At 48.0% G+C, this 22,506-nt stretch overlaps 6 protein-coding genes across 9 annotated transcripts; 2 read left to right on the top strand and 4 right to left on the bottom strand.

Moving 5' to 3' along the window:
• Positions 1 to 48: 48 nt before the first annotated feature.
• Positions 49 to 1,690, bottom strand: H257_13720. 2 transcript variants are annotated; one of them, XM_009841350.1, is made up of 5 exons: positions 1,384 to 1,690; positions 1,011 to 1,336; positions 806 to 826; positions 439 to 656; positions 49 to 351 (listed from the first exon to the last, which is right to left on the bottom strand). In XM_009841350.1, the coding sequence occupies exons 1-5, from the start codon at positions 1,609 to 1,611 to the stop codon at positions 128 to 130; spliced, it is 1,017 nt and encodes a 338-aa protein (XP_009839652.1). In that variant the 5' UTR covers positions 1,612 to 1,690; the 3' UTR covers positions 49 to 127. The 2 variants fall into 2 exon arrangements, with proteins under 2 accessions (XP_009839652.1, XP_009839653.1); XM_009841351.1 differs by lacking the exon at positions 806 to 826.
• A 231-nt stretch (positions 1,691 to 1,921) lies between these two features.
• Positions 1,922 to 3,265, bottom strand: H257_13719 (hypothetical protein). The gene has a single exon (XM_009841349.1). The coding sequence runs from the start codon at positions 3,230 to 3,232 to the stop codon at positions 1,979 to 1,981; it is 1,254 nt and encodes a 417-aa protein (XP_009839651.1). The 5' UTR covers positions 3,233 to 3,265; the 3' UTR covers positions 1,922 to 1,978.
• Positions 3,266 to 5,975: 2,710 nt separating this feature from the next.
• On the top strand, positions 5,976 to 7,031 carry H257_13718 (hypothetical protein). Its single transcript, XM_009841348.1, has 2 exons — positions 5,976 to 6,114; positions 6,164 to 7,031. The coding sequence occupies exons 1-2, from the start codon at positions 6,019 to 6,021 to the stop codon at positions 6,488 to 6,490; spliced, it is 423 nt and encodes a 140-aa protein (XP_009839650.1). The 5' UTR covers positions 5,976 to 6,018; the 3' UTR covers positions 6,491 to 7,031.
• A 99-nt stretch (positions 7,032 to 7,130) lies between these two features.
• H257_13717 (hypothetical protein) lies at positions 7,131 to 10,753 on the bottom strand. 3 transcript variants are annotated; one of them, XM_009841345.1, is made up of 8 exons: positions 10,281 to 10,753; positions 10,121 to 10,219; positions 9,083 to 10,021; positions 8,582 to 8,667; positions 8,376 to 8,481; positions 7,899 to 7,997; positions 7,732 to 7,837; positions 7,131 to 7,605 (listed from the first exon to the last, which is right to left on the bottom strand). In XM_009841345.1, exons 1-8 carry the CDS (start codon positions 10,731 to 10,733, stop codon positions 7,238 to 7,240), a joined length of 2,256 nt encoding a protein of 751 aa, XP_009839647.1. In that variant the 5' UTR covers positions 10,734 to 10,753; the 3' UTR covers positions 7,131 to 7,237. The 3 variants fall into 3 exon arrangements, with proteins under 3 accessions (XP_009839647.1, XP_009839649.1, XP_009839648.1); XM_009841347.1 differs by having other exon boundaries at positions 7,131 to 7,521; XM_009841346.1 differs by lacking the exons at positions 7,131 to 7,605; positions 7,732 to 7,837; positions 7,899 to 7,997 and having other exon boundaries at positions 8,225 to 8,481.
• A 127-nt stretch (positions 10,754 to 10,880) lies between these two features.
• On the top strand, positions 10,881 to 14,752 carry H257_13716 (hypothetical protein). The gene is made up of 5 exons (XM_009841344.1): positions 10,881 to 11,481; positions 11,521 to 11,719; positions 12,360 to 12,831; positions 13,610 to 13,741; positions 14,402 to 14,752. The coding sequence occupies exons 1-5, from the start codon at positions 10,941 to 10,943 to the stop codon at positions 14,651 to 14,653; spliced, it is 1,596 nt and encodes a 531-aa protein (XP_009839646.1). The 5' UTR covers positions 10,881 to 10,940; the 3' UTR covers positions 14,654 to 14,752.
• Positions 14,753 to 15,627: 875 nt separating this feature from the next.
• Positions 15,628 to 22,331, bottom strand: H257_13715 (TKL protein kinase). The gene is made up of 8 exons (XM_009841343.1): positions 21,762 to 22,331; positions 20,551 to 20,829; positions 19,015 to 19,828; positions 18,652 to 18,855; positions 17,927 to 18,465; positions 16,873 to 17,093; positions 16,402 to 16,496; positions 15,628 to 16,177 (listed from the first exon to the last, which is right to left on the bottom strand). The coding sequence occupies exons 1-8, from the start codon at positions 22,241 to 22,243 to the stop codon at positions 15,683 to 15,685; spliced, it is 3,129 nt and encodes a 1,042-aa protein (XP_009839645.1). The 5' UTR covers positions 22,244 to 22,331; the 3' UTR covers positions 15,628 to 15,682.
• Between the last annotated feature and the right edge of the window lie 175 nt (positions 22,332 to 22,506).

The raw sequence follows: 22,506 nt of genomic DNA, 5'->3' as shown, positions 1-22,506 counted from the left end.
AGGGCAAAATGCACAATGAATTAACTGAAGATCTACAAAGATCGTCGTCGACGCTGTTGGCGGTGAAAGCCAGTGAGTACCGGTATCATGGTGACCGAAGCATGATGTCATGATGTCACCGAATGACCTAAATTAGCGAGTGGGAGTTGACTTCCACTTCATCAGCCTCCTTAGCCAAGCGAGCCAGTCGCTCGGCCCGACGTTTGATGCGCCGATGCCGCCTCTCGTCGTCTTTCTTGAGACCAGCGACAAACTCGTCGATGCGATCCAGCACTTCGCCTTGGTCTTCTATCCTGGCGTACAGCCCTGGTGTGAACCCATTGATGTCTTCCGCCTCCAAATCTGCATGGCCTAAGTACATAGGGTCGATGCTGTGAATAAATGAGTTCATCGCACATATTAACTCCAATCGCTTGCTTCGATCCATGCACTACCTACCCGTGTGCAGTAAGAAGTCGACGAGGTCTGTATAGCCTTTGAAGCACGCCACATGTAATGCTGTCATGCCTTCGTTATCCTTTCCATTGACGTCGGCGCCGTGATGCAGCAGCAAACCGACCACTTCGAGGAACCCACGCACGGTGGCCCAGATCAACGGGGTCATTCCTTGTGCATCCCTCAATTCGACGTTGGCTCCACTTTCCACGAGTCGCCGTCTATATGTATTTCATCAAGTTAGAGATATCACAGGCATCGGTAGAAGGCTAATGGTTGAAGCAACGATTTTCAGGTCGTGCTGCAGGTGATAGTTGTGTCGCATCAATCAATCAACTTCCACGTTCGCATATCAAATAGTGTCACTCACGTCATTGCCTTGTTGCCCATTCTATGCAAGATGTTTTCCACGTGAGGAACCGTTACGGATCAACCGTTTAAGCATCACAAAACGTAAAGGCTGCAAATACATCGTCGCTGATGAAAAATACTAACGTTAATATCAAGATCGTTCAAATTGAAAGAAACGTACATACACACACAAAATGGCAAACAATTCATATCGTCAACTGTACATGATACACATGTGCAGGGCGCCATGCAATGTCCCTTGGTCTTGCAAGTCAGGTTTCGCGTGTTTGTCGATCAAAAACTTGGCGATTGCACTGTGCTTGAGCTGGATCGCAATAGACAGCGCAAGTCGGCCGTCCTTGTCACGGGAGTCGGGGGGAATACGCAGCACGAGTAACCTCGCGACATTGACGAGGTCGCCGTCCCACACCGCGTCGGGGAGGGTGGTCTTGACGAACGGCAAAAAGTACAAGTTGCATCGTGTGTACTTCTCCGCCGCGGTCCGCAGCGTTCGCTTTCTCGTTGGAAAGTGCTCACACCCTGGCAAACTCTACACGTACATAACATCAACCCAACAAAAGTGTACACACAACGTACGTTGACACGCATACGCTCCCGAAGCGCCGCCACCACGCCCTTCCGACGAACGTAATCGGCAGCGGTGAACTCGTAATGGTCCACGTCGATGGCTGGACCGTTGGGCCACGCGCGTCCGATGGCAATTTGGCACCCTCCTCGTCGCGTGGGGCTGTTGTTGGCTGGCTCGGGTTTTGGCTGCAAATCCTCGTCGTCGTCCCCTACTGCTGGGCCATTCAAGTCTTCCATGACGGCCGCGGCGAGCCGTTTCGATTCGGTTACAAGGACTTTTCTCGCTATCAAAAGCCCTGCAAGTACTACCGATCGGGGGATGGAATATGAAAGTGGCACGTCTTGACTGTAGTGCTTGTAATGTTGTGTGAAAGGGTCTGACAAAGTGCTAGATCATCATGGTTGCCTGTCAGAATGGAAGCACGTACGAACGAGCGGGAGCCAAGGTTGACGGCATTCTCATTACATTTCTTATAACGCCCCCCCTGCCCATGGTTATTACATGTGACTTCAAGCGCACTCATAAACGCTAGGCCTGGACAAGGGGTGTGCAGATGGTAAGGGCGGTGATATTAATACAAAACTTGACAAAACAACTACGACATCACGCGTCAACGTAAAATCGACTCAGCGACGACGGCGGGTCAAATGTCATGTTGGGTCCTGCAGTATGGTACATGTCGTCTTCGTGTTTGATTATATCCAGTCCATGGTCGCCGTAGATGGCTTGGGTGTACGGGCCGACCGTGGCGTTTGTTGCTGGTATCGGCGATGACTCGGTCATGCAGTCTTCTTCCCACAAGTCAAAGTACGATGCCGGATCGTCCCCATTGGTGTGTTTGGTGGTGCTACTGCACAGGATGGTATTGGTGGAGAGGGTGGCGTTGTGTGGTTGCTGCGACGGGTCGGCGGTCCCAAGACTGAGCACATCCCCCCAGCAGTCTGTGGAGGACGGACCCAACGCATCGCCGACGTGGATCTGAGTCGACAAGATTTGCATCGGCATAATATTGTGGTATGCCGTTGTGTCAGGATGAATCGTGGGTCGCTTGTCCAGAAACGTGGTGTTATCGTACAGGAACACGTCATACGGCTGTTGTGGAAGCAACGTCGATGTGGACAAGATGGGCATGGACGGAAAGGACCAGTTGTAGGCGGGGGGAGGGGGCGCTCGAAGTGACGATGTCGATGAGGATGTGATTTTGTTGTGCTTGACTGGGGCGGACAATCCACTGCCACCCTCGTTCAGCCCTCGCTCCTTTCGCTTGATCAGTTTAATGTTGTCGGGCTTGTGGTGGACAAAGTTTGGGTGGCTAAACGTGCACACGACCGTCTGGGTTTTGGTCCACTTTTTGAACCCAAAATAGTTGAGCTGGCGTTGAAAGCTCGACACTTTGTTGTGCTTAAAGTACCGCGGCAGGATGCCCTTGGAGAGCGCGTCGGGGCGGCGAATTTGGAACGCAGTGCCCTTGTGCGACCAACAAATGATACTTTTGTCCTCCTTCTCCAGGATTTCATACAAGAACCGTAGGAACTTTGGCACACCGACATTGCGTTTCTTGACGGGGGACTTGGGGCTCTGGGGGAGGCTGCGGTCTTTGACTACAGACTTTGGAGTGGGAAGGAGGAGAGGCACAGGCAAGTCAAACGTCGGTGCGATGATCGTCGATGATGACGATGGCCCGAGCAAGGGTGTGGGTTTTGGCGTGCCTGCCATCATTTGAAAAGTGTGCGATGGACTGCGAGGCCAACGCCAGAAAAAAACGAAGGTTTGCCGACATGCAATCCAACCCACTGTCAAGTCAAGTGAATTGTATCCACAGCAAACTATACGTGGGAAGTCTGTCGATGACACCATGATGTCGCCAACACACGAAAGTGCCCTTTCGAAATCCGAACGTTTGGGTGGGACGACGGAAAGTGCCGTGGTATTGGTCGACGTTTCGACAAGATATATCGAAAGGACACCCTGAGATACGATATTTATAGCAAATCGAGAATCCTTCTTTGCAAGTCAGAGGGCACAGTCACCATTTATCACGGTGCAATAGCACATGCACACTCTATATGAGCTTCCTTGGTTGACCTGTGGAAGGTTTATGCTTGCCCCTATTCCGTGCATGTTCTCTTGTTTCCCCATGCATGCATGGCATTCGTGAACTGGGGTCACACCGTCGAAACCAGTGGTGCTAAACCAGGTCCATAGATTCGACTTCCAGTTAACGTTTGAGGAAATCGTGTCAACAAGTTTTGCATTAGAAGATGCTGCAGTGCCCAACCAACCAAGGATTCGTCCATGTGGGGCATGCCGAAAGGCCATTGGCTGCGAAATGTCGTGCGGCGGTTTCAGTTTTTTTAATATTCCAAATTGTCAAGCGGCGGCATCCGATTGGTAGCACGAGTATTGGCACTGACAAAATAAGCATGTTGAACTTTCCAAAACAGGAAGGTTGTTGTTGCCTTCCCATGCCACCACTGCCACCACGTACGTCCCCATGGCGTGATTACTGTACCTGTGTTCATTACGCCAGCAAAATTCAATCGAGGTACCAGTTTACCGTGATACCAGTAACGTTTACGTTATGGCCATAACGTTAGGAGTGTTATTACATACTGTGTACTGTACCAGTATGGCCGACCAATCCTCAGCATGTTGGACTCCATGGCCATGACTTCACCGACAAGTTGACAACTTGGCTTGCTGACATCGATGCATGTTTAACTTGTTAGATCAATGACGTTACGTTAGAACACTGTAAAGTCGAAAACGTCAAAGATTACCAGACAGAAGATCCGCCGTGCATTGGACTCCTCTGACATATGCACAAGCGACGTCATGGAGAGGAGTCCAACGCAAGGTGCACGGCGGATGTGCACACAGGCAGAAAACCTCTCTATAGAACGACGTACGGCAACGTTAATAAAGGAATTCCTATGAGACACAGACATGTCAGAGACACATGCAAGGGCAGCATTGATGCAGTATGGTGCGACAGGTGCTTACCTCATGTTGTGCAAGACGTCGACGTTTGGCGGGGGTGGCGCAGTGCTGCCTGCTCCTTTCTGAATGAAGCGCGCGAAAACGAAACCGTCGCTTGAGAGCCAGCAGAGAACATCATTGGTCGAAATATATCGGATGCTGGGTGAAATATATTGGCGAAAAGTGTTATTAACTGTAAACGATAGGTGGTCGAATTATATCGCTGGCTTGGTGAAATATAAACGTGAAGTTTGAGGTCGCCACGGAATTAAATTACTGTCGATTTTCTTCAAATTTCCCAGCTTTCCTTGGTTGGTTCAATCGAGCACAATATCCGACTCCGCATTCTGCCTTCAACTACAAACCTCTTCCAGACGACATAAAAAGCAATATGTTGTTCACCCGTGCCGAAACACAAGCAAAACTACTGCAATTTAGCCTTCTTTCAAAAGTTGTGCAATTTCAACACAAAACATTCGAAATCAGAATCATATAGACCTTTGTACAATGTACTTGAACAGCTAGCTATACATAGTACACTTAATATACTCGGAGTAATACAGTAGAGCTGAGACATGTGATTGGCCATTATCCACTCCGCCCTTTCCAGTAGAGATCGAAAATGGATTGTAGCCAATCAGCCACAAGTAGTATCGGATTGACCAATGGGAGAGAGTGGTGGTCGATTCGGTTGGCGAGATTGGATTGAACGGGGTGGGTCCGTACTGAAATTTATCGGTGGCCAAATACTAGTATACAGTACTAGTATTTGGCCACCGATATATTTCGGTTATTATTGGAGATTCGGTATGAATTTCCGGCTTGCAGTACTATTAAACTATTAATAGTACTGCAAGTTAAAAACCGAGCGGGTTAAGCGAAATATAGTGAAAAACACTGAAATTAACCAGCAAAAATGTGTAGTAACGTTATTTGACACATACTTCGTATAAGCCTGATTTCGTCGGTACCTATACGAATAGTTATAGTTATACTGTATCCTGTCCCGTCACTATTCTCACGAAACACCTTGCAAACTGGTTTTGCAGCGTAATGTATCTGCCGAGTCTACAGTACAGCTGTAATGTGTGTGCCACTTCAGAGACGCAAAGGAAGGCGAATTCTTCTCTTGCCTCATTTGTTTCGTAGAACTTCCACGATGCCAACACCATACATGCGTCATCGTGGTAAGTTGAGATGTGGAACTACACGGTGGCGCAAGAAGCAGGATATTCTTACGTAACGGCAAATGGCCACAAATGGTGATGGTCCTAAGAATTGACGAGGGGATGGCATAACTGAAGCCCTGTGGGCATTGCTTGGTACCCGATGGATATACAGAGCCATGGTTAGCTTGAGGAAATGATCTGAAGGCATTAAGAGGCGGCGCTAATATCGTATCACGCCCCAAATGTCCCATCCTTAGTATCCTATTTAGAGTGAAAGGACGACTCTGCCCTTATATATATGGTGCAATCCCTAAATTTGCAACGAATCTTTGAAAATGCAAGAATATTTTATTTTATGCCTTTGCAATTTGTATGTAGTGGGGTAATTTAATAAAGAGCATTACAGGTGCCCTATCCCACTTCAACTTGCTTGGCAAGGTTTGAGACAGAAGGATCATTCTACCTTCTCGCACATCAACGCCAGGACATACGAGTATGACGGACTTGGCGACTCAATTGGCTATGGAACAGGAGAAGAACCGCCGCCTCCAGGCTGAAGTCGATCGCTTGCGCAAGGCTGTCGTTACCGCGGTACGTGGCACGTCCTCGTTGTCGTTTCGTGCTCATGTTTATGTGGTAGTCGCTCGAAGCCGAGAAAGAAGAGGAGTTCATCGTGAACTCGTTCATCCGTCGCATGGAACAAAAGCAAAAAGCGATGGCGGCGGCGGCTGCAGCGAAGGCGTCAAGGACACAACCCGCTCTGCACGTCCAGCGCCTGGCACCGCCTCATCGCGACTCGTACTACGAGGCGGAGATGAAGCGGCTTCGCGATGACAAGGTTGCACTGGGCGTTCGCTTCGAGCAGGAACAAGAGTCCATGTTGAATCGATTGATGCGGCAGTTCAAATCGACAAGCGCAAAGCAGAAGCGACTGAACCGAGGTCCTGTGGCCGCCGTTGCATGCTAGCACCACGCCTCCCATGTATGTAACCAAGTACAGAACCGTCGGGCACAATAATTATATTTCCTTATTACATGTTTATGACTGTGGCCAGCCTTTCGACCCGACTACCCAGCCCCATTTCGAGTCGACGTTTCAAGTGTGTGTGCAATATGTACTGCATTGTGTCAACCTGAAATATTACAATATTCTGGTCCAAAACGCCATTTTGGGGCCGAAATCAATAAATCTTATCAAAAGTGAAACATGTCTTGCTTGAAGAGTTTTAACCCAAATCGAATACTTCGAAGTAATTCCAAGTGGAATTTACTCCTTGAGGTGGTCCAAAACGCCGCAAAATCGACCTTTTACCTCCATTTTGAAACTGGCATTTTTCGTTTATCCCATTTTGCCAAAAAATAGAATATATTTTTGAAAAGTAACCACACGGGCCCTTAGTATTGTGAATATTTCACCCAAACTTGGACTTGTGTGTGTCATGTCGCCAAATATTAATAGCATTCGAAACCACTTGATCTCATTTAAGCTGGCACAAACTATACAATACAACGATTAGTATGTATGTGGTTGTGCCCAATGCGGAGGGGTTTGGATTGGCAGAAACTAGACAGGGTGTGGTTTGATTGGCTTAGGCGGTTCTTCAATCCATTCTCTTAGGATATTCGATACTGCTTCAGTTTCGAATCGATTTGACAATAATACCTTCGCGTGGTAAGTTCTACTTGTAATTTATAGACATAGATGCACGATATATTATGTCCCATGGCCGTTGTCGGAAAACCCAAACAGTCGTCGAAAGTGCACACTTGGGTCGTCGTCGTTGCTACTGCCATTGATCTGCAACTCCTTATCAGATGGAGTACACAAGTGCTCGGGGAACGTGCACTCGTAGCTCAACTGGGACCGGCCTCGGTCGTCTCGCACCAGCGCTGCCGGGGCAAACGTGCACAGAAACACGTACAGCGCATACAAATACTGTCTTGCTTGTACGTTGCTTTGGTCACATGTGACAGCGTCCGGTGATGGCGTGGACGCAGCTGGTCCATTTAAGACCAAATGTGGGTTGATGTGATGGTTGTTGGTGTCAAGGGGCATGTCGATGGTGGGGGGGGTGGTTGTACCTACGAAACAACATGTGACGACGTTGCCTTGGACACATATCTATTTATATCCTTTACGGATAAAAGGTACGACATTGCTCTTTCGAACCAAAAAGAGTACCGAATCTGGCTTTACGTATACTGTACCTTTGGTGGCGACTGCAACCACTTGATCGAAAAACCACTTGGGGGAATGCGAGATGTGCTTTTTGCTCGACGCGTATCGTAGTGTTAACCGCAGGGCGAGCGTCACCTACATATATATATCATATATCAATGATTCCATCAGGTTGTACAGTACTAGTACTACATACATGGCCATCCCGCAAAAACAGTCGCACGAGGTCGTCCACAGCCCCCAAACGATGGTACATGTCCATCGCGACTTGATGCATTGCAGGGACGACTCCTTCCTACCCACAGCAAATATCACAAAATCAACAAATAACAACAAATAACAACAAATGCCATACGTTTTCACTGGAAAAAAACGATCGCATGTCTCGAACAATACCATTATCATCCAAACGACATTGTTTTGAATCGATAGATTCTGAATATATATATATGTATATCCCAAACATTGCATTGCCGCAAAAAAATGTCATGAGGCTTTTTCCGATTCCGCAGAAAACACGGAGTAATAATCATGTAGCCAATCAGCGATAAGCATTTTCAGATTGACCAATCAGAGCGAATCGTAATCGGGTTGGTCAATTAAAGTAGGTCCGAAAATTCGTTACCACTTCAATAATCTTGGGGAAAGAGATGCAATTTCCATGTCGACGTACGTGGAGCTCCAATTCATGCGCAACTTCTACCGAATCGTCCATGGGGAACGCCACCAATTCTGCACAACGATGTTGCGTGGCCATGGATTGAATGTACAGCACTAGTCTACAGATAATACATAAATCAGCTCTAAAACACGAAAAGTACAGGGCAACGAAAGCCCTAGAACACAACCGCATATCTATCGGCACGATGCACCACGTACAAGTCGGAGCTGACGGTAAATGCATGTTGCCGCAGGCTGTCAAGGAAGATGACAAGGAACATGCTCAGGCGAGGCGGAGGTAGGACCTACAACCATGTCACACATATGCCAAGAGTTGTGTTGTCTCACGAAAACCAAAGCCACAGCATTGGCACTAAGGCACCACATTCAACAATATATATATATATAAAACATGCAAACGCACAAGTCTCGACAGACCAGCAACGAGACGACCGTATACTGTATTTGTCGGTAAAGCTGCGTCATGCAAATCTTAAACGTGCATATATCCATAGAATCCCAAATCAATTAATATACAATTGTAGATTCAGTGCACAATGAATATTTCCGGCCCCGTTCATTCATCGAATCTATCGAACCACGCACCAATCTCTCCCATTGGTCAATCAAACATGACTTGTCGCTGATTGGCTACAATATCACTCTGGATTTCTACCACTAAACAATGACCACGGATTATTATCCCACTCATGTTCGTACATGTTGAAGGGGTTGCCAAAAATACACAAACCAGTCGTGTTGGGAAACGTGCATCAACAGATGTGCCGACGTCGTGGCTGATGCCATTGCCTTGGAGATTGGCAATATATTTGATTGCATTTTCATCGCGTCCGTTGCTTCGTGGTGATGCAGCATGTGCACACATGCGCGAAAGTCTGCTTCGGGCCATCGCCCTTCATGGAGCCGCGTGCGGAACGACGCAAACAGCGCTTCCTTCACATCCTTATCGTCGCCGCCAACATCACCATGGGCCGTCCCCCCTCGGCGGCGCAAGAGGAAGCGGGCCACCGACAGCATCGGGCGCGCACTCGCTGTCGCACACGCGGCGATCGCATGCAAGTTCAAGCGAATGGCGTGAAAAAGCACTCTTGTCATGTCATCATCGTTTGTTGGTCGGGAAGCAAGGGCAAAATGGGGCGACATGAACGCCGTCTCCACCTTGTCGCAGGTGGTAGTGTTATTTGTTGGCATGGGCATGTGCAACGGCAACGGATGTAAAAACGGATCGGCATCTGCGAGTGCCACGTCATAGAAACTCGACACGCCATACGTGGCACTGTGTACAACGAGCAGATTGTCCACAACTGACAAGGCGACAGGGTCGGGAAATCCTACTCGCAGCGCCCTCACGCACACTGTGTCGACCGATGGATGGACGCGGTAGAGCAGCAATTGCTGGTTCGATGTGGACGAGTAGACCAAGTAGAGCGTCGAGTAGAGATATGCAAGTCCGACTTGGGCTGTAGTTAACAAGGGCGCACTCACGACAACCTTGGAGATCTTGGCGAGGTTGCCGCCATCGACAAAGAACGGGCGGAGCTCCGTGGCCTTGGAACCTGTGGCTAGCACGACGACGTGTTGCTGGGGGTGCCACCAGAACAAGTGGGTGGAGTACGCAAGCACGCGATGGAACTTGCACTACGATTATGGTCGACGACGGGAAGATGGATGTTTAAGGAGCACAGTATGATATGCAGAAGGTGAGGTGTTGTGTGGTCGAGAAGACAGACTGCGTACCTTGGACGAGGTAAGTTTGAATACCTCCAAGCCACCAGTGGTCACCAAGGTCAGGTATTGAGACGGTACTTTTGTACTGCCGGCACTGGCGTCGATGTCCTGTTGTGGTGGCATGTCATTCATGCCCAGGAGAGTAAGTACGGTCGGTAGGCATGCTCACCTTGGCGTTCCAGTAGAGGCCAAGAAGACGCGAAGTCCGCTTGCACATGACGCTGTACCGGAGTGAAATGCTTGCATCATCGTCGGAAGTAGCGGTGGCCCACACGTCAACCTCGATGTCGTTGCGTTGCACGGCAAAGAACTGGCAATCAATCGATAGCTTGACGTCAACGAAGGATGCGCCGTGGGAGAACGATCCATGCGACGAGTGGGTGGTTGCAGCAATCGGTGAAGCGCTACCATGTGACGCACCAGGCAGCATGTCCACACAGAGTCCGAGCTTGTCCGTGGACGATCCTTCCGCGTCGAGGATGGGCCGAAGGGAGATGACACAGTCGTGCGCCTCATCGTGCCACCACGAAGCAGTACCCATGTTGCGCTCTCGAACGGCAGCCGAGCTCAAATACACATGCGCACCGCCGGACTCGTCCATACTAGCTGGCATTCCTCCCATATCAAAGGATCCCAGCGCGAACTGTTCGGATGACTATTTATCCGGTTCATCGCGAAAATGTGCTTCTTTTCTCAAAAATGCGATTCTCGTTTATCCGGATAATATTTGAACCAATCACAGAATCAACCGGGAATTGCATGAGTTTGCCGTTCGCGGACTTCTGCGATCCTCGTAATTGTGGCCAGCATTGGCGGTTTGGGCGTGGGAATGAAGCGCGTGCGTCGGAAGAACGAAGATGAGGGCAAGGAAGAAGAGTCCAAGGAAGAGAGACCTGCGCAACGACCCCGACAGGATGAAGGAGGCACCGGAGGTGTAGCGCGCGGTCGTGGCGCCGTGACGGCGGACCGCGCGTCGTACTTTGCTCGAGGCGACACAGCGGGTGTCGAAGCCGAGGACATTACACCAGCTGTGGCACCGGCCAAGGAGGAATGGCCAGGAATGTTTCACACCGGGGCCGTGTTGCAGAAGGGCCGATCGGCGGCGCAAGCCAAGCGGCAAGAGGAACTCGACAACAAAGACGCCGACGCGGACGACGCGGTCACGCCGTGGGAGCCGCGGTATCCGTTGCGCGCCCTGATCAAGACCCAAGACATCCCGTCCTTGCGCGACCTCGTGTGCGACACGATCGCCAAGCACATCCACCACTTTCACGACTTGGGCCACGAATACCTCGGCGAACGTTCGTTGGTCGAGGCCCGTGGTCGGATCGCCACGTTGGTGGCACAACGCCGCCGTCTCGACAGTGCAGGTACGTCTCCTAGTAATACTAGCGCTCACCACGTACTAGTCCTGCCGTTCTTTGTCTACCCCGGCGTGATGGAAATCGACATCCCCGACTGCTCCATGCTCGATGAAAACTCATTAGTTCAAGCATTGCTGACCGCACAAACGGTGGAGAAAGAGCTCCACATGTCGACCAAGTTTGCCTCGCTCAAGCTAGGCATGAGCGGGCGGTGCATTTCAGACAGAGTGCTGGAAAACCTATCGTACGTTGTTGCCACCTCCAAAGACTGTATCTGTCGTTAGGTTTGAGGCTTGAAACATGGAGTGATGGTGATGTTCTCGTCTTGGTTGGTTGGGGTATATATATATATATATATATTGTGGATTCGGCCAATTTTCCACATCGATATTGTGCCGCCGAATCGAATCACGAATCGATGCTATTGGCTAATCCAATTTTGAGTGGATCTGATTGGCTCTTACATATACATATTCAGCCAATCAGAAATTCCAGCGTGAGTCAACATGGACTAGAAAACCACGTGATCTTTTTGCAAATTCACATTATTATTGGCATTTGAGTATCGATAGAAGGTACTAGGAGTATATTTTAAGACTACCGTGTTGGTCGTCGTGCCATTTTTTGCACCCTGTAATTGTATTTAACATTGTATGTACAAATAAATATTCCCCAATTGTATCCTACTGTATTTTTGAGCTTGTATTGATTGATACAACGATATACTAACTAGTACACGTTTGATATGATTGCCTGGGGTACATCGCTCAACGTCAAGTATATATATATATATATCCATATGTTTGCAACGAATAAAGTGAGCACATGGCACTTGTGGTTGATCCAGATCGACGATATACATATGATCATATGCCGTTACGTAGCACGGCGCTATCGACAGTCGAAGACCTCCGTCTCGACGGATGCTACCGACTGTCGGACCGGGGTATCCAGTACTTGCAAGCCAAATGCTCTCCGACTCTGGAAACGTTTGAGCTGAGCAGCAACCAGCGCATCACCGCGACGTCCATCTCATACATCCAAGGGTGGACACACCTGCATACGCTGAGTCTGGCCGAGTGTCCGCAGTTGGTTGACCAAGACTTTGTGCCGCTCAGGCAGCTTGTGACCACGTCGTTGCGCAAGCTATCGCTTGTGCAGCTGGACAAGGCCACGGATCGGCTGCTGGAGCTCTTGTTTGCCGACGCCACCGATACCCTCGTGGAGGAATTGAGTGTCGCGCGGTGTTCCCGACTTACGGACGTGGGCGTGCAAGTTGCTCTGCAAGCTTGTCCTCGTCTCATTAGCCTCGATGTTGCCGACGTTCTCTTGCTCACCGACGACACCTTGGCCACGGTATGTATGTACTGTATGCACTGAATATAGTGTGGATAATTTCTGGCAATGTTTTTGATGCAAACGTATGGGAACCATTTTGTGTGTGTGTGATGTCCTGACGACTACGAGTACACAGTACACCATCATCATGAATCCCTTTGCATAGTTGGGACGACTTTTGATATATATATCAAAAGTCGTCTGTATATATTTGATATATATATGTATGTACATCAAAAGTCGTCCCAACGAAAGCACAATACATATATATATATATATATGTATGTATTGTGCTTATATATATATATATATACTAGTATATATGAATTGTGCTTATATATATAAATATATATTGTGCTTTCGTTGGGACATAAACCAAAAGTATGGCTGAAGCACAATACATATATATATATATATATATATATATATTGTGCTTATACATATATTGTGCTTATACATATATATATATATATATTGTGCTTTCAGCCATACTTTTGGTTTTTGTGACCTGATTCACGCAATCCATAGATCGATGTCATATAGTGACTGTAAATGGTGTATATAAGAACGTCTAGTGTCGCACTGATTTTAAAGTAAGTTACATTTATTTAGTAATTGATGTTTTGGATGGTTGAAGAGAGGATTTGATTGGCCAGTTTGATTGGGCTTCTCGGTTTTGATTGGTCGATCGATTTAATTCTCCTTCGATCACTCCAAAATTCGAACCGAATGGACAATATATTTATATATTTACGAAGTTGAGCTTGACGATAATATTAAACACTTTATATTGTAGGTCCGCGCATCCAACTTAACGCTGCAACGCGTGAACTTGAGACGATGCACCAACATCACGGACAAGGGAATCGAAGACCTCGTCGTGAGTTGTGCTGGTCATTTAGAGCGACTCGAAATCTCCAGTATTCCTGTACGTATATATATATACATATATATATCCTTACCAACCTCATCTTATCATTGCACTGTATCACATGCGCATGGTTGTTCGCATCCTCTCAATCATTCTTGTGAAGAGAATGTGAGATATTGTCATGAAGCACACCACTTGTATTTGTTTTTTCACGGTGGACATGCGACATTGTATAGTGAGAATTCCGTAAATAATTATATTATCATCATACTTATGCTAAATAACCGGGTACATTCGTAATTGTGTTGTATTTCCGTGTATTATCTTAGCCACCTATATTCTACCAATCGTATTCATTCTTAGCGACCTATATACAACCAATCACAGCCATTGAACCTGCCGTGTGTTTACACCATTTCCCATCGAATATTTATTGATTCGATATGTGATATACTACACCATTTTCCGTTTAAGTTCAGGTTATTTCCGGTATATTTCGTCCGACGCACAACTGATTCACGCCTTGTGCGTTATGTTCGCCCAACATTCGATATATTTCGTCTAGACCCTACGTCGTTGCAGTATATTTCGAGTATTGTCCGGTATATGTCATTCCACAGCCGGTATATTTTACACGTTGTTTAATATATTTCAAATGATGTTCCATGTGACTTTCCATATATATTCATGGATTGGATATGTCATATACTACTGTAGCTGCTCACGGGCAAGTCGATGGTGCTGCTGGCGACCCATTGTGCCACGTCATTGAAACATTTGGACATTTCATTCTGTCGACATATCCGAGACAACGACGTCGGACATCTGACCGTGTCGTGCCCCAACTTGACGCGTCTGGGGCTGTACGGATGCACGCAGATCTCGAGTTTGTTTCTGCAAGGCCAGGCCCTAGACGACCTCGTGTGTTATGGCCACCCGTTGCTCACGGGGCTCAAGCTGCGGTCTTGAGTTACAGTCTTCTCACAGCCATCCATCCTGTAGTTTTTTTCACTCTTTTGACCATATATCGGAAGTATGGACATATATATATATCCCATCGTGTTGCAACCCCTCGCGCCCCCTACGGTACTCGACTCTGTAGTCCACACTACCTGTACACATGCAATTTATACGCAGACTATGGGGTAGTACCCAAACCTACTACGGTTTCCCTCAACCTAACGGTCGAATTGCTGTATTTTACGTACTTAGCAGCCACTTGTGCGCTAAAAATTCCGCGATTTTCATGTGAGGTTGGTTGGTTCACTTGCCAAGTACAGTGTGAAATTCAGAAAACCTCACATGAGAATCAAAGAATTTTAGATTTAAAGTTGCAGGTAAAATAATGCAGTCTTCAATCTAATTATCGTCGTTCCCCCTTCCGAAAGAGTTTAGAATGATCTAGCCAATCAAAGTGCGCTAACTGTGCATTTCAACCAATGAGCCCAACCGTTTGGCCCAGATGTATTCAATACATTGAATAAGCTTAAAACAGTGATAATGTACTGATTAGATGAATGTTATAGACAGTGGGAGATAGATATACGTATAATATATGACAACTTGGTTTCGTATGATTGGTGGAAGACAATCACTCGGAAAATTTCAACCAATCACCTGCAACTACTTTTGAATTTGAGAGGTAATTGGATAAAATCAAGTGGCTCGGAACTGTCTTCAGCCTATGGATATTTTCACTCTTTTAGTTCATTTTTCATCACCACCAATACGAATTTCGACATGATTTCAATTCCTACGAACTATATTAATTCTCCTCTTTAAGAGATACTATTATAATAGCAATTTGGAACCCAAAAATTGCCACGCAACCGTGCCCATACGTAGGGGCGGCGCACTACTGTATTTATTCCTGTGAATGCAAAGATAGACTTTCACTACCCTTGATATTCAAGTCCCCTACATGAACGACCACACAATAATACTCACTTGGTGGCGTGCAATGTTAAATATTACCGTGTACGTATATTAATCATATCGTCACGTAAACACAAAATTGAGCTGGTGAAACTCCAACTTGCGCATCTGCGCTCGGACTCCTGGCAACATGTCTAGAATCGCGGCAAATGTCGGCCGGTCCGCCGGGTTCTGGTGCCAGCATCGGTTCACGAGGGTCCGTAGACACGAGGGCGTCACATCTGGAAAAGCCGGACGGAGGCTCTGGCGGGCGACCGCGAACGCCGCCTGGATCGGCGTCATGCCCTTGAACGGCTGGTCCTTGCCGATCATTTCCCACAAAATGACCCCAAAACTGTACACGTCCGCCTTGGCCGAGTACGGCTCGTGGCCAATCACTTCGGGCGCCATCCACCGATATGTACCCGTCTCTGCGGTCAGATCCGACGATGTGCCCGCCTCCAGCACGCAACTCAAGCCAAAGTCGGAGATCTTGACCGTGCCAAACACATCCAGAAGTACGTTGGCCGATTTGAGGTCTCGGTGCATAATGTTGCACAAATGCAAGTAGTTCATGCCCTATATACAAAAACAATGAATATATGGTCGATTGATTATATTTTCATTTGAAATTGCATTTTCCATATGTCCACTACATATATACATACACACCAGGTTTACAGTCGACTCGGTCGCATGCATATCAAGTGGCATGAATATTATATATATTATTTTAGATACGTTATTTTAGATAAATGTATATATTCCTTTATATATATATATATATATATATATATATTTACCATGGCGATTTCACGGGCAACGCGAAAAAAGTCGATGGGAGTGCGACGGCGTCGAATGAGGTCTGTGAGGGCGCCATTTTCCATGTATTCAAACACTACATGGATAGAATATCGTTAGTGTATACATATATTAATAATAATGTATAATAAATATATATTATTCAAAGCAAGCAATCCATTAAAAAAAACCATCATGATATATATATATATATATCACGCAAGACTGTAAAGCAAAAAGCAAAACAAACTAAAACATACACGAGAGGATACATCGCCGTTCCAATGGTACGAGGCGTATAAGCTATAACCCCGAAACCCTATGTACACCCATCCACGACACACACTATTTAAAATACCATCCAAATACCAATCACTCTGCAGCCACATCCGTCCAAATTAGTCCATCGGTAAACAAGTAATAATCCCCCAAAGGGTAGCTAGCTAGCTAGCGCAACTCGAGTCATTCCTTACCAAGGCAGTACTTGGGTGGTTCAATCGACGCGCCTAGGAACAAGACAATGTTCGGGTGGCGCAACCGACTCACGACGGCCACTTCGCGGTGGAATTCCTGCAGAATCTCCTCGCTCACGCTATGGTTGTGGTGGGAAACGTTGATCACTTTCACAGCCACCCGCGTCCCCCGCCAAGAGCCAGCGTACGTCTGCCCAGACCGACCCGTGCCCACTGCTTCCCTACACACATCCCCCCATGGGGTCAAAGCAATCGTCCAAAGCAGCAGCTGCAAAATGTATCACAGTTCAGAAGATATAGCAGAAGCATGTATCCCTTGATATATATATATATATAGCGAGCGTTCTCTCGTCGTACACTACACTTGTGGAGGAAGAATCACCCCCCCGTCGTCCTTTAAAGATTCAGTCCAATCACTGCATATATATATATATATATATCGTCATGATGATGGTGTTCCTCTGGGGTATACATATATATAGGTAACAAGGCATCTACCGTATAACGATGTCGTTGCGATCGGCACCATGCAATGTAAAATATATAATTATATTCATATAATTCAATCGAATCTTCAATCAGTTATTACACGATATGATGTTTAAAAATACTTTTTTCCGATTGAAGTCCATAATGCAAAGATATGACATTTACGGTTGTGACATTTTCGTTCAAGCAACAACCATATATTATCAAAAGCAATTGAGTTATTATTATTCTCACTCTTGTCGACGACGAGCACTAGGGTCACACGAGAGATCGAAGTATTGTCCTTTTAGCCAAAATTTGGACTTTTGAACTGATTTTTGCCAAATCCATCGTCCATGTTTGTTTGGAATTTTATATGCAAAAAACGGTCAGCGGAAATGCCAGTCACACTAATTGAAGTCACACACTAATTAGCTGTTGATTGGTCGACCAGATGATTTCCTGGAATCGGATGGGCTAAATTCTTCTTTATATTTGGTAGTGTCGTCGGTAGATACACATTCGCTCCCGTTTGAATACACACACAACAATATATATATATATATCGGCCATGATGATGATATACCTCAACACGAGCTCGGAAAAGTCTAGTCGCCATTCGGGTTTGATGGTAGTTGTGTTGAGCGAGAGACGGAGGGCCGAGTGCGGGTCGAGGTCGGGGGAGGTCGGGGGGGGGGCTGGGGGGGGGGTTGGTTGGCGCGCCTTGTCGCTGTGCTCTGCCGCGAGGGTACTTCGCGCGAGGTTTTCGAGGATCCGTCGGCGCAGCTCGGCCAGCCGTTCGGGGGGGACAAACGATCCCTTGACCACGAACCGGTCGAGCGTAACGCCATCTTTAGTAGTCATCACGTCGGCGTCCTGGATGCTGCCCTTCAAGCTGGATAGTCCCCTCGTGATTGCATCGAGGAGCGAGTCGCGGTCTTGGGCCACGAGCACCACTTCGCAGCACGTGGCGTTGATGCTGCCGTCGTCGTGTTTTAATAGGTGCGCGTGCAGGTAAATGTCATCGGGGCGGCGCTTTTGATTGGCCAGTAAGCGCATGTGCATGGGCACGTCGTCTGGGTCCACGGACAAGGCATACCGCGCAGGAAGTTGCTTGAAGTGGGTCTATGTATGTGTATTTATATATATGTATCAACTTAAGATCAAGTTAGGTGGGACATTTCGCCAACAAGGTAAAGGACAAGTAGTAGTACTAGTAGCAGTAGGTGCAAGATACAAGGGGGGTAGTCGAAAGGGCAAAGTGAAGTTTTATGTTGGAGTAGGCCAAAGGGGGTTGGTATATATATATACCTGGACGGACGCCAAGACGGGAGCGTACAAGTGGTTGGTGGCTGGGTGGTGGGGGGGTGCAGCACTACTGGGACGGTTGCCACCGTCTGCACCGGGTGCAGCAGACGACGAGATGGCATCGCCAACCATTTGCTTGACCACTGCATGACACATGTCGTGCATCACAGAGTCTTTCAGTCCTCGCTGGACCCCGGACGCCGACAACTAGGATAGTGTGTGTATACGTGCACGACAATTCGATTAGCATCCACGCACGGACATATAAACCCAACCACCACCAACGACAAATCACCGACTTGTTGCTTTGGTGGCTACCTAGTTGGCTGGCTATGTATACATCTACGAACAGGAAAAGCGGCGTACCTTGGGAGGGTTTACAGTCGTCGCCCGCTCTAAATCCGACAGCCCTTGGTGGGACCGGGACTTTTTCATTTCAACGTACTGCGTCGACGACACTTGCTTGCCAACGGATCCGCTGAGCGCTTCAACCGTCGACGACTTGGGAAACTGGTCTTCTTCTTCTTGGAGGAACAACTTGGAGAGGACGCGGGCGCGGCGGTCAAGTTCGTCCTTGTGTGTCGTGGCGGAGAGGAGGGTGTTGTTGGGTGCAGAGGACGGTGGCGGCAGGGTAAGGGTCGTGGCGGCGGCAATAGCCGTGTGGCCGTGAATTTGATGATCGTTCGAAGGCGACAGCAGCTGTGCGTCCGCCGAGTACAACGGCGACGTGTGGATCGGAATCATAGACAGAGACGCAGCCGACGACGGAGCGCGGCGTGGGGTGATCGTGGAATTCTCGTCGTCCAGAGTCGTCTCAATGATAGACAACGACGCGCCGCGGTGTGAACCCGTGCGCCATTTCCTGTAGAGGAGTCGCTTATCTGAAAGCGCTCTGGTGCGTTGTCGGTCAGCCGTGGACGGGGTCGTGCTGGCGGTGGTCAGCGACTGCGAGTGATCGAGGGTGAAGCGTGCATCCGTCGACCACGACCGTTCTGTTGGGGGTTCATGGAGCGGAGACGGAGGTAAGAATGGTTCGGATCTCCTTAGCGGTAGTGTTTGGCTCGATGGATGCTGCTGTGCGATCATCATACACGGTGTGGAGGTCGTCGGTCGGGCTTGGTGGTCACGACGTCGTGTGCTGGCTACCACGTCCCCTGCTTTGCTTGGAAGTGCGGGGATACTGCAGGTATTTAATTGTCATACAATCTTCCAGGTATTAAAATAATACGATATAAAGACCGGTGATTGGTCCACTCAAAATAGACAGCACTGACACTACGAGTTGAAGTTTCAAAAAGGCAAGAAGCCCAGTATCCGGATGCGACTGTCACATGTCAACGAGGTTGTCAAGCAGGGTAGAAAGCAGCGTTCATGTTGGCCGCGATGAAGGGGGGATGGAGCTTCAGCTCACGACACAGTGAAATGTAAGAACGTGTACGGAAGTTCCCCCTCTAAGGGTGAACGTGATGGATAGGTGAGCCCATGCTGTATGTACAGTACAGTGTACCGGCACGGAATCTCAATCCAAGTTGAACATTCGTCACAGTTGAAATTAGCTGCAACAACAAAACCTCTGGGGGGGGGACAAACCGGTACTTTTTGTGCGAAGTATGTGCGGATGAATACCAAGGGGCCAAACGACATCGAAGTATTGTGAGGAAGTCAGTAGTTGTAGTTACCCAAAAAGTTAACCTTAAGGTAGTTCGTAACTGAAATATCTCCACGACTTTAGGCATCCAATCCAGCCCTTTATTCAGCATCACTTTGATTTTTCTAGAGCATGCGGGGATGTAATTCAGCGACAGTGCAGTAGTCGCGTTCGTCAATCCATAAACCAGGACTTAATTACTAAGTCGACTTCAGGGTCGGCAGAAACATATATCTCGTCCCGCGTTTGTCTACCGGTAGCGAAACGTGATGCTCACAGAGGGCGTGCGCCAGGAGAGCTTGTGCTGGATGGATGTTTCGCATTTAGACGGGGCTTCCTCGTCGATGGTGTCCAAGGCAGTTCCGCGCAATGATCGATGGTGCTCGTTGTGAATAAAGGGAAGATTCGGCACTCGCTCGCAGCCAAAGATGGTTGTGTGTTTCCTCATGCTGGCCCAGCCTACGACCTTATACGCGATCGTCAAAGAGGACGACGGCTGGTGCTTGGCAACGGTGCCGCAGCTCCGGGGCAACCTTTCGACGTCCCGAGCACACAACTTGGCACAGATAACTGGAAGCGTTGGTTCCACGAACGCTGAATTTGTTGTGGGTCAGTTTTGTAGCGGCTTAGCACTGAAATCGCGGCAGCATATGAAGGCGAATGGATGGAGGCTACGAATTGCCATCTAAAGTTGTTACATGGTTCTTGGTATCTCAGGCAGTTGATAATTGACATATTGTGTGTCAAATTTAGCTCCAACGAAAAGGAGTTCACGAATAAGCTTCGGTTGGCCATTTCCACGCGTTCGTGACTCCCCCTCGTGCTCGGGGTTACGAGTTTCATGTTGGCGATGGGGTGTGTGGGTCCTGTTTGAAAGCATGTATTCACCTCAATAAACGCGAATGGATTCGATTTCGAAACACTCGTTGGCTCGTCCTTGATTTATCCAGACAGTTACGAGAAAGCGAGGTCACACTCAACAAAGTCATAGAATGACATTTGAATTCGAAAGGCCACAACGGAGACACGCTTGGATACAATAAAATCGGCGGCACTTCCCCCGTCAGCAGCAGTTGTCCAATGGATCAAGAACCAACGTACGTCTCTATTGACGTGTGCAAATCTGACTCAAACATGGGCTTTCTGAAGCATTAACTGTAAAGAGGTGTGCAAGACTGTCTCAAATTTGGGCTTTTGGAAGCATAGAAAGTGGAGCTGTAAACTAACTTTGCCCCACGCTAAGGAACAACTGAAGATGTACTTTATCCCCCCAGTACATCATCCATCTCTCGTAACGAGTTGTTTTGCGTGTTGCCGAGACTATCGACCGCCCCCCAGATCGGCCACCAATAAATTGGCCAGCTCGAATTTCCCGAACACTTTTGTACTCTACATTAAACCTCCGCAGCAAGATAAGTTGGCTTGGACCGTACGGCGTACAGTGTAGTTCGATGGACTTTATTACTTTTTCAACTGTCGCGGCCATTGCAAGTCGTCACTGTCGGCATCTGACCACGAACACAACGATGGGGATTGCTCGTCAAGGGTCCCGATCATGATGTCCCTGTCCTCGTCAAGCAACCCTGCCAATTCGACTTCCAGCATCTCCCGCTCCGTGGCGGTCAACAGGACATGTGCTTGTTGGCCGTGTTCGAACGGCACAGGCTCGATGGTGCCCAGCAGTTTTTGCACGAGATTGACTTGCCTTTCAGATCGCCGCTCCTGTCGCCGTCGTGTCGCATAGATCTTTTGCACGGCGTTGGCCTTGTCCCGGTGAAATTCGCACAATCGATGGAGGTCACCGTCTTTCTTGGCCACTCGGGGGTTTGTGCACGGCTTGTACGCGTATTTGCACACCTCCGAGTCGTTCATTTGTTGATTCACTTTGAACAATGAAGGAATGGGGCTGCATTTTGCATCACAAGTGTACGCTCTCAAGTACACCATACTACTGCTGCATACGTGAGTTTCCTGAATTCTCGCCCCGCTAGGCTCGCCAACGCTTGTGTCGTAGGTCCAGCAGCGTCACACTTCAAGTCGACACTGTTGGTTTGCTCGGGTTTTTGTCGTACTTTTATGCAAATCCTTCCTAAAGTTCCCCAACATTGCAAGAATGTATGGACGTTTCGCTTGGAAGTCTGCTGGTCAGTCAAACTCGATGACGCAAGTATGGTCAGTGGACTTTACACGTTCCCCCGAATTGCCACCAC

Source organism: Aphanomyces astaci (assembly GCF_000520075.1).
Source record: "Aphanomyces astaci strain APO3 unplaced genomic scaffold supercont1.50, whole genome shotgun sequence".
In the NCBI taxonomy this organism is placed as follows: domain Eukaryota; phylum Oomycota; class Saprolegniomycetes; order Saprolegniales; family Verrucalvaceae; genus Aphanomyces; species Aphanomyces astaci.
Note: the sequence above shows the minus strand (reverse complement) of the source record. Positions and strands in the feature narration are given on the sequence as shown.